The sequence below is a fragment of the Ciona intestinalis genome, chromosome 1 (genome assembly GCF_000224145.3).
Source record: "Ciona intestinalis chromosome 1, KH, whole genome shotgun sequence".
In the NCBI taxonomy this organism is placed as follows: Eukaryota; Metazoa; Chordata; class Ascidiacea; order Phlebobranchia; family Cionidae; genus Ciona; species Ciona intestinalis.
Genome location: NC_020166.2, coordinates 2,232,012 through 2,241,931, shown reverse-complemented (window position 1 = coordinate 2,241,931; position 9,920 = coordinate 2,232,012). Strand labels below are relative to the sequence as shown.

Sequence of the window (9,920 nt, the reverse complement as noted above, 5' to 3'; positions counted from 1 at the left end):
CCCAGAGTTAATGGTTCAAAGGCTCATCGCTGCTATCATTGTGGGCGTATGTGTCCTTGGGCAAGACACTTAACGGCAATTGCTCCAACCCAGTGGTCACTACTGGGTTGTCCAAATTATCAGCCATATATAAAAAAATAAAATCCCCCCCCAAAAAAATACCCACAAAGTAACATACATGGTAACTCGTAAGCTGGCACGAGGTATTCGACCCAGGTTATAACAACTGTCGTTTTCCGGCCACGCGAGGATAAAGTAAGTTACATTCATTCGTATAACTCTTACAGGTTTGACCACGAAGACCTAAACAACTCCACTCTTGTAGTTGGAGATGCTAATGGTTCAGTTATCGTGCTACGATTTGTGGAAGCTACTAGAAAAGGACTGTTTGGTGTTTATCCACAAAAAGGTGACTGTCTTGTTCGATGTAGATATTACCATTCAATTTATGCATTATTGGTTTTTCAATCAATGAATAAATTGCACGCAAGGTATATCATATGTATCCTATTTCATACACGGGGTTGTCTTGTAACTTTGTGGGTGGTTGTTTTTTTGTTGGGCATCATATTAAGTATTTAAATATCCCATTAGCAGCACATGGAATTTAGAAACTATTGTAATTGTTTTACCAAGGATGTAAGTAGTAGCCTAACCAAGAATCCTCTAGTTAGGAAGTGGTCTTACTTTTTCATTTATTTATCACCCCTTCATTCGTTGTACTTGCAGGTGTTGTGCAAAAAGTTGCTTTAATCAGTATTTTAAAACATCGAGTCTCAGGAGCTTACTGTTTAATGTACCCGGTAAGTAATATAAAATCAAGAATTTAATGAAAACAGGTACTTTTTATACAATATTTAGTAGAATGATTGAACCGATTTATAATATTATTAATTTTCTGGGATTTATATTATAATATAGAAAAATTTAACAATTATTGGTATGTATATATTAAGTTCCAATCAAAGCTTACCTTTAATTCATGCACAATCTGTTTTGATATTTTAATATGTATAGACTTTAAGCAGTTCCAACTTCCATATGATATGTTTCCGATTTAAAGTTCTTCATTTAGCTATCACAAAATGCATTACGAATTTTTTAAAATCAAATAAATCGGACTTTTTATTTTAATTTTGGATTTTTTGTTTAAAAAAATAATGGACTTTTTGTTTAAATTTTGAAGTTTTTATTTTAAATAATTTTTGTATTAATTCCAAATAGCACTTACATTCCAATTGGGTGAACAGCGCTCAATACTTTCAACTTGCCCAAGGATTAGAATGCTTTATATCATGCAGTAGCACAGATGATGACTCTATGTACCTTGGTGACCTTAGCAACATTACGTACAAAGCAAAATGGCCGGGATTTTCTAAACTACGATCTAACAGGTACAATCTAAAATCCGGCCTAAAATGTTAAAGTTGTTCCAATACTGAGAGTGAGATGTTATTACTGTTTTTAACCAAATGTTGAATGAATTTAACTTGCTGGAAAATGACAGTTATTCTAGCACATCTTTTTTTTGTATACGCCTCGTGCTAGCTTATGAATTACCAGGAAAATAAATTTGGACGCGGTTGTTTTTTCTGTATTGCTGACAGTTTAGACAACCCATAGATTGGTGCAAACATGCAATTTGCTGCTGTGCCTTGCCCAAGGACACATACGCCCACAACCTATTAGCAGTGGAAAGCTTTAAACCTATGGGTTGGAGGCAGGCGTGCTAACTACTGCCATGGTGCCAGGAAATATGTAACTTATGTATGGTATGAGGTGAAGGTTTTAAATTATTAAACCTGGTTTACTCTTTTTTTGTTGCAGAGGTTGTTTTTACAGAGTAAGAAAAGGAATCTTAGCTTTGGATTATTCTAAAGATTGGAATATTGTTGGTAGGAGGAAATGCAAATTTTTAATTAGTAGCAGTCGTATGTTGTGTTTGGCATTTATTTTAATGTACGTAGTTCAACACATGTGATGATTCTAATATATAACCTAAAATTAAAACACTGTGTTTTATATTAGGGCACAGGGATGCACAATGTCCATGCACACCCATGCCAACTTTTGACAAAACTCTTTCAATATTTTAAGAAGTATTGAATAGCGTATAGTTCAATTTTTTGTTTCTATTTGAATAAAAGACTGCTGTTGCTATTAAGGCAAAATATTTATCTCTATTCTCGTTTTTTTTGGAAATTGGTTGGACTTTGTCTGTTACAGAGTTTTTTTATAGAACCAGATTCATATATTCCTTATTGTATTTCTTCACACAAGATTCTTTCAACTCTGTAAGCACCTGATCAGGGTCTGATACTCGGAAATCATTACAGATTGTTCAATATCTTTTTGCTTTATTCATGTTTAGTTACTGGTAGCTTTGATGGGGTTGTTCGAACATGGAATCCATACAGTGCGAAACCTGCATCCCTTATTAAAGGCCATCTCACACCTGTACAACATGTTAGGATAATCCAAGGCAGTGGACAAGTTATAACATGTGGGAAAGATAGGGTATGTGTACATTAGTATGGTGGGGGAAGGCGGGACACCTTTTTATTCTAATTTCTCGTTCTGTTTGGTACTAAACAAAAAACATTCAAAGAATTCTAAAACCATATTCTCATGACTTCCATAGAACGTTGTGAATTGTTTAAAATACGATCAGTATATTTAATATATTAAGTTTTAAATGTACGTTAGTTATCTCATCTTACCCAACAGTACTGTTAATATACATTAGCAATAGCTAGTAGTGGTACATATATTGATATATAGACCATGACATTTTTTGATATTAGTTTTTTGTTTATTAACCAATCTACATAATACAAAACGTTAAAGAAAAAATATTGGTAATAGTAGGGTGGGGAGATGAAACACCTTTTTATTTAATGTTTTTCCTATTTTGTTCTATTTTTTCATCCCATAATATCAAAATTTTTGTTTTAGACAATTAGGATAATAGAGCTTCGAGACCATACCACAACGCAAGTGCTGGGTCCCAGATCTTTTGTTAAAATGGGTCCCACTTCACACACCATCAACTGTATTTTCTACCAAAAACGATACAAGGCACTTCTTATTGGTACCATGCAGGTAAATGGATGGTTACATGCATTTGTTGGTATTTAGTAACAGCTACTTCAGTAATGGTGTTTCTAATAGACTTACAACGCCTAAATAGCTCTAATTTAAATAGATTTCAGATTTTTTACTGTTAAGATTTGGTAGCACCAGATTCTTACTGTATGTGTTAAATTATATGACCACCATATCAGGGTCAGATTCATAGAAATTAGTGCAATTAGTTTCTTGAGTTTTATATATATTTTTTTTAATATTTAAAGTTAGTGTCTCGTCTAGAACAGAACACATTTAAATATACTATTTATATAAGCTTAATTCAAGCTGTTTTGTAGAACATATGTAATTTGTGAACAAACAATAAAAACAGAAAATATTAATGGTAACAAAACAGGGCTATGTAAAATAATTTTCTAGTATCACATATAAAAACAACCATTTTATAGCTTAGTTTTTGCACATTAGTGTATGAAAACAGTGTTCAATAGAAATGATTTAAACTAAAGGTTAAAATATATGATGTCTATTACAGGTTGGATTATTTGAAGGATTTGACGACAATGAAAAAGTCGACCAACTCAACATTAAATCTCATGATGGACCAGTTAGTACAGTCTTGTATAACAAGCTCTTCAACCAGGTGAACACTTAAATGGAAATGTAAAACTTATTTACCCTTGAATGGCGGGGCAAGGATAGCCTTTTTAACACAGGTGTTTCGTTCCATACACCTCGTGCTGGCTTACGGGTTATCACATATATAACTTTGTAGATGTTAATTTTTGAGGAGGTTTTTTTGTCTTCTGCTCACTGTAACTGGTGGCTGCAATGAGTCTTAAACCTGTAACCTCTGGGTTAAAGGCAAGCACGCCAACTTTTGTGCCACGGCCCCACCTCCATGCATTTCATTTAGGTTAAATAATTGTTGGCTGAATAGTAATGTAAGTTCATCTACATTTAAAAGGTTAATTGTTTAAAACATGGTCGGGAAATTTGAATATTTTTGCTAAAGGTGTCCTGTCTGACCCCTCAATAAATATTTCTATTTATTAAAAGGTTCAATACAAATATACAGGTTGTAACAGCTGGACATGACTCTGTTCTCTCAGTGTGGGATTTAAACACTGGAACCAAGGCCATCCAATTCCACACGATTAAAGGCGTTGAACTGACATGTATGTGCTTTGACCAGACTGGTAGAAGGCTGATCACGGGTTCAAGAAACGGTGCTGTCAAAATATGGAACTTTAACAATGGTGCCTGTCTAAGGACCTTGTCTGGTGCAACTAACTATGAAGTAAGCATGTGTAAATTTTGTGATGACATGCTGTTGGACTTCACCCACGTAGAATAGTAAGCATGTGTTGTAGCATGCAGTAGGAAGAATAGGCAGTAGGGTTAGTTTTTCTATATCAAATATCATGAAATTTAACCAAAAATTAATAATTTTATTTGGGTTTGATTTTTTTTAAAAATATTTATAGCTTATTTTAAAAGTTTTTAGTAAAGTTGTTTTTTTTGTTGTAATATATGTAATTGTTCCAGGTTACTGGACTTGTTTGTTTAAAGCAGAAAATAATATCTGGAGGTTGGAACAAGAAACTTACAGTTTACATGTAAATATAACAAATAATCAAACATTCTCTAATCTATCATCAATGTCATTAGCTAACTGATCAAGTTATAATTTTATGGCTATATTCCATGAGGCCAATTAGCATTCCTCTGAGGTTTAGAATTTTTCTCTAGTTTAATTAATGTTGTGTCGCATAATATACTGAGTGGGATTCTATGCCATGGCATGCTATGGTACCTGGGATTTGACCGCTAATGCCTGTATACAGAAAGACCTGCTGATATAGAATATAAATTGTTGAAAATATAAAGCCACTTTTTTTATCAAATATCCATTTTTTCCAAAATCCACTTTTTAATGTTATTATCTTCCAGAGATTCACGAAACCAAGATGATGAAGACGACTTCCGTGAGTGGCAGGAGGCTCACAAGGATGATATCCTCTGTCTTGCATCCTTCCAACACAGCAACGGGGTTTCCATAATTGCTTCATCTTCTTATGATGGTGACATCTTTATTTGGTCGCTCGATTCTGGTGAACAAATTTTTATTTATTAAAATGTTTTTTTGTCTTTTAAACTTTTTTTTTGCTTTATGCTGCGTAACAATAATTACTAAAACATAGGTGTTCTGGTTCAGACACCTCGTGTCAGCTTACGACGTTATGAGTTGCCATGTATTTGACTTTGTGGCTGTTTTTTGTATGGCTGCCAAATTTGTATTTATACAATGCTTTGGTGACTACTGGATTGAAGCAATTGCCATTAGGTGTCTTGTCCAAGGACACATATGCAATGATAGCAACAATGAGCCTTAAACCCATTACCACTGGATTAGAGGCATGTGCGCTAACTAAGAGGAAATAATGTTTGTCTTTTTACCAGGCCACATACTGTGTCGATTGAATCGTATGGAAAGTTACTCCCCACTAAGTATTGATGGATTCAAAATGAACAAATCAGAGCCTTATCGAAATACTGACCAAGCCACCACCCCAAATATCAAGGTACATATTTCCACTGGTTTGCTTTTATTGGAATAAGAGACTGATGATGCCATTTGAGGAAAATATCTATCTTTTAATATACAATTGGTTGGACTTTTTGTCCACCCCCTAGCGTGACCAAACCATCTAGTGTCCTAATCAACAATCTTGTAGCGTAATGAACCTAGCCTCAACCTACCTAGCACCAAATTACATTTTTGTAGCATCAGATCCATGTCTGCCATAGCATAGAGAAAACGGGTTCTAAGCTCAACCCTGCTACCATTGTGAGTGTATGTGTCTTTGGACAAGACACTTAACAGCAGTTGCTCCAACCCTGTTATAAATTTTAAAAATTACCCACAAAGTTACATACTTAGTAACTTATAGGCAGGCACTTGAAAAAAAAAACAGAACTCTCAAATGTCAAATAATAAAACTGCCCCAACATACATAAATAATAAGTAACAATCATATGTTTTTTTTGGAAAGACTTGTTCAGACAGACAGCTTGAGTCTCCTCTTACCCAAAACAGCACTTCAACCAAACGTAGCAATGCAAATTTATCCGCACCTAGCCATGAGAAGAATGTAATGTCATCGGAACTGTTACCACCTATACATCAGCCATTTAAATTGTGCTGTAGAAATGGTATGCAGTGTATATTTAATCTAATGTGTTGTTAGGTGTTATTCTATTATCCTATTCTGCTATTCGATGTTACAGATTTATATTATTGTTTTTTTTACAGAAAAAAAAGAAGTAGTAAAAGACAGGTAAGCAATGTGGCAAAACTTCTATTAGTTTGATGCTTAACTTTATTAAACATTGGAACTTTAATTCTTCGATAATCCGTGTTGTTGCATAGTGTGTACAGCCTCTTGATTTTAACCTTAACCTTTATGCTAACTATGCGATTTTACCAGCAATAATGAAAGATGATTGTAACTTATTTATCCTCATTGTTAATATAGAGAGCTATTAACACAAGTGTTCTGTTTCATACACGTTACAAGTTACCACATTAAAAACTCTGTAGATGATAATTTTTTTATGCCTAGTTAAAAATTGTGACGACTACTGAGTTTCTACAATTACCATTACGTGTTTTGACCAATGACAAATATAGTAGTAGCTGCGGCAAGCCTCAAACCGGTATCTTCTGGTCTAGAAACAGACACCCAACCTCACACAGCTTTCACAAAGACATTAACTTACCTCACCTAGTTTTGAACCGTGAACCTCAAACTTAATACACAACCCCCCCAAATAGTTGCATAATATTACAGGGAGCTTTCTCTTCCCAAAATCATTCAACCTTCTGCGCGCTCGACGATATCGACAGAGCACACTCGTCACCAGCTTGATGTTATAACAGGAGAAAATACCCAGGATTACTGGGCTGCGGATGTTTCTATTGATAAGGTGAGTGTATAAATAAATGGACGATTGAATGAATGACTTTATAAATGAATGAATGGGACTTGCTTTATCCTTGAGGGCCCCAAAACACCTTTTTTGAATTTCGGAAAAGCTTACAAAAACGAAAAAACGGGTAGTAACGGTAAACCGACAGTCATATTAACAGGATTATAGGTAAAACGAAATAACAAGACCTATTTGGTATAAAACACATCTGTGGTATAACGACTGTCGTTTTCCGGCCACCCAAAGATAAAGCAACTTGCATTCATTCATTTAACCAGTAAACCACATACATAACATTAGTAGCTGATTCTTATTTTACCCCATCTCCCCCCAGCTAATATTTCTACAAAGCCGGCCCCACACACCCCACGCTGCAACATTGTTATCGTCCGGGGCCATGGGTTGGGTCCATGCATGGTCAGTTCACCCACAAGGGGGATTACTGGGTCAATTTGTTGCCGCACACCGTGATGGTGAATCCGTCTTATCCATGGCAACTGATGAACAAAATAAGATTCTAATTACTGGAGATTCAAGTGGATATGTAACGGTATGCTTAGTAGTTACAGGGGGTTCGGAAAGTCACTGTTATTTTTCTAAGTTTTACAAGTTACACCTACCATACCAATATTACGTTGTTGCATTACTAGCATATTACTATACCATAACAAGTTACATAAAACTACATTACCAATAATTCGTCGCTAATACTACAGGGTGTTCGAAAAGGCATTGTTTTTATTTTTTTTATATATATATATTTCTGATTAAGGTGTTTATTACCAAGATTGAAATGTTAAGTAACAAAATAAGAAGGGTCCAAGCCTGTATTAAAGCTAACAGGGGTTACTTTTAACTTCAATTAATTTTGTCATTTATATTTACCTTCTGGATTCTATACTGAACCGTATCTGTTACTAAATATGTAAGTGGACAGTGACTTTCTAAACACTCTGTATAATATTGTAATTAAAAAATTGACCTTAGCTACATGTTCGGAAGCATAAAAAAACAAAAACACTTCATAATAAAATCTTACCTAATCAGATTTGGGACATTGAGACTTATTGCTACAAAAAACCTGTCCAACAAAAACGAAGAGGTGCTGCATTTGATTTGCTCCAAATACGGTTACAGCACGATAATCAGATGACAGAAGAAAGTGTTAAGTAAGTGCTTACACAACATGTTATTTCTGTAGTTTATAACATTTTGAAACATGCTCTCTTGTCTTCTGTATGGATTAGGTCCTTGTTAAAAAAAATCAAAATAAAGTATTTCCTTTGGGGTAGATGTTATTTTATACCACACAGGTGTAATTGCATATTATGTATTAACCCCAGCTGACCTTTTCAAGTTTTTTGCAGTACTAGAAAATCTGTCATACTAGTACTAAAATACTGATTTCATTATAAAATTTTAATTATATTTTAAAGTGTGTTTATTTTGCTAACCGGTACACATCTTACCTAATAACTTACAACTATAAAACATATTAACTTTTTTAATGCTACGAGTTGTGTAGATCAAACCAAAATTACACTAATGTTATAATTTTTGAGTCACATGATGAATGAGTAATCATTTGAGTCACATGGAGAAAAAAAGTAATTATTATTCCTTCCAACAGAATGTTATCACAACGACGTATGCTTAAACTAAACATAATCCCCCCAAATGTTGTTCAATATTTTCGTGCCCACGTCGGGTCTGTGAATGATATCAACTATATTGATGAGAAAGAACTTTTCCTCACGTCTTGTTCTGATGGTACTGTACGACTATGGACTATTGGTGGCATGTATATAGGTAAATATGAATGGATTTTTGTCTAATTCTACTAAACAGTTTGACCCCAAACTATTAGTCTAACTTGTGTTTTGTTGATATGTTTATGTATGTAAATGTACTACGTGCAAAAGCTATTCTGTTTTGGTGAAAAATCGCACACAAAAAAAATACTAAGGATTTGCACACTGACATGCATGGATTAGTTTGAATATAATTTTTCAGGAACATTTGGACAGAAACATCAGTGGAACTTAAGTACACAAAGTCTTGGCCAAACCAGGATGCCTGCTGATATAAAAAGAGTAGCATCTGCTAACACTTTAAAGGTGCTTTAAAATATCTAGTGCAATATGACATCTGTAGAGTTTAGGAAAATAAATAATATTTAAGTTTATATTTCTTTAAAAAATTAGAAATTTTACAACTTCACCCACAAAGCTACATACACAGTAACTCGTAAGCTAACGAATGTTGTTGCCCCGCCAAGCAAGGGTAAATAATTCATCCATTCATATATATTACCAGGTATTCAATGCTGGGTACAGTGCATGGAGATTAGCAAGAAATGTTTTGAACTTTGTAGCTTTGCGTGGTCTTACGAAAGCAATCACCCGTATAACCACCGCTCAACCTTCTATTGCTGAGGCCAAGAAGGAGGAATACAGTGGGGTAGGTGTATACACTGTGTGGGGTGGGTGTATACACTATGTGGGGTAGGTGTATACACTATGTGGGGTGGGTGTATACACTGTGTGGGGTGGGTGTATACACTATGTGGGGTAGGTGTATACACTATGTGGGGTGGGTGTATACACTGTGTGGGGTAGGTGTATACACTGTTTGGGGTAGGTGTATACACTACGTGGGGTAGGTGTATACACTGTGTGGGGTAGGTGTATACACTGTGTGGGGTAGGTGTATACACTGTGTGGGGTAAGCGTATACACTGTGTGGGGTAGGTGTATACACTGTGTGGGGTAGGTGTATACACTGTGTGGGGTAGGCGTATACACTGTGTGGGGTAGGCGTATACACTGTGTGGGGTAGGT

At 35.0% G+C, this 9,920-nt stretch overlaps 1 protein-coding gene across 1 annotated transcript in view; it reads left to right on the top strand.

The window, feature by feature from the left end:
- The window catches only part of LOC100182993 (WD repeat-containing protein on Y chromosome-like), a 15,851-nt gene that overhangs the window by 4,035 nt on the left and 1,896 nt on the right, over positions 1-9,920 (top strand). The window contains exons 10-28 of the mRNA XM_026837194.1: positions 288-409; positions 730-803; positions 1,225-1,394; positions 1,828-1,895; positions 2,372-2,517; positions 2,956-3,102; positions 3,623-3,730; positions 4,166-4,387; positions 4,636-4,706; positions 5,041-5,201; positions 5,551-5,672; positions 6,144-6,303; positions 6,404-6,428; positions 6,942-7,077; positions 7,415-7,630; positions 8,128-8,249; positions 8,711-8,889; positions 9,094-9,197; positions 9,397-9,540. Of these exons, the coding sequence (XP_026692995.1) occupies positions 288-409; positions 730-803; positions 1,225-1,394; positions 1,828-1,895; positions 2,372-2,517; positions 2,956-3,102; positions 3,623-3,730; positions 4,166-4,387; positions 4,636-4,706; positions 5,041-5,201; positions 5,551-5,672; positions 6,144-6,303; positions 6,404-6,428; positions 6,942-7,077; positions 7,415-7,630; positions 8,128-8,249; positions 8,711-8,889; positions 9,094-9,197; positions 9,397-9,540 (2,497 nt within the window). The remainder of the gene's footprint in view (positions 1-287; positions 410-729; positions 804-1,224; positions 1,395-1,827; positions 1,896-2,371; positions 2,518-2,955; positions 3,103-3,622; positions 3,731-4,165; positions 4,388-4,635; positions 4,707-5,040; positions 5,202-5,550; positions 5,673-6,143; positions 6,304-6,403; positions 6,429-6,941; positions 7,078-7,414; positions 7,631-8,127; positions 8,250-8,710; positions 8,890-9,093; positions 9,198-9,396; positions 9,541-9,920) is intronic.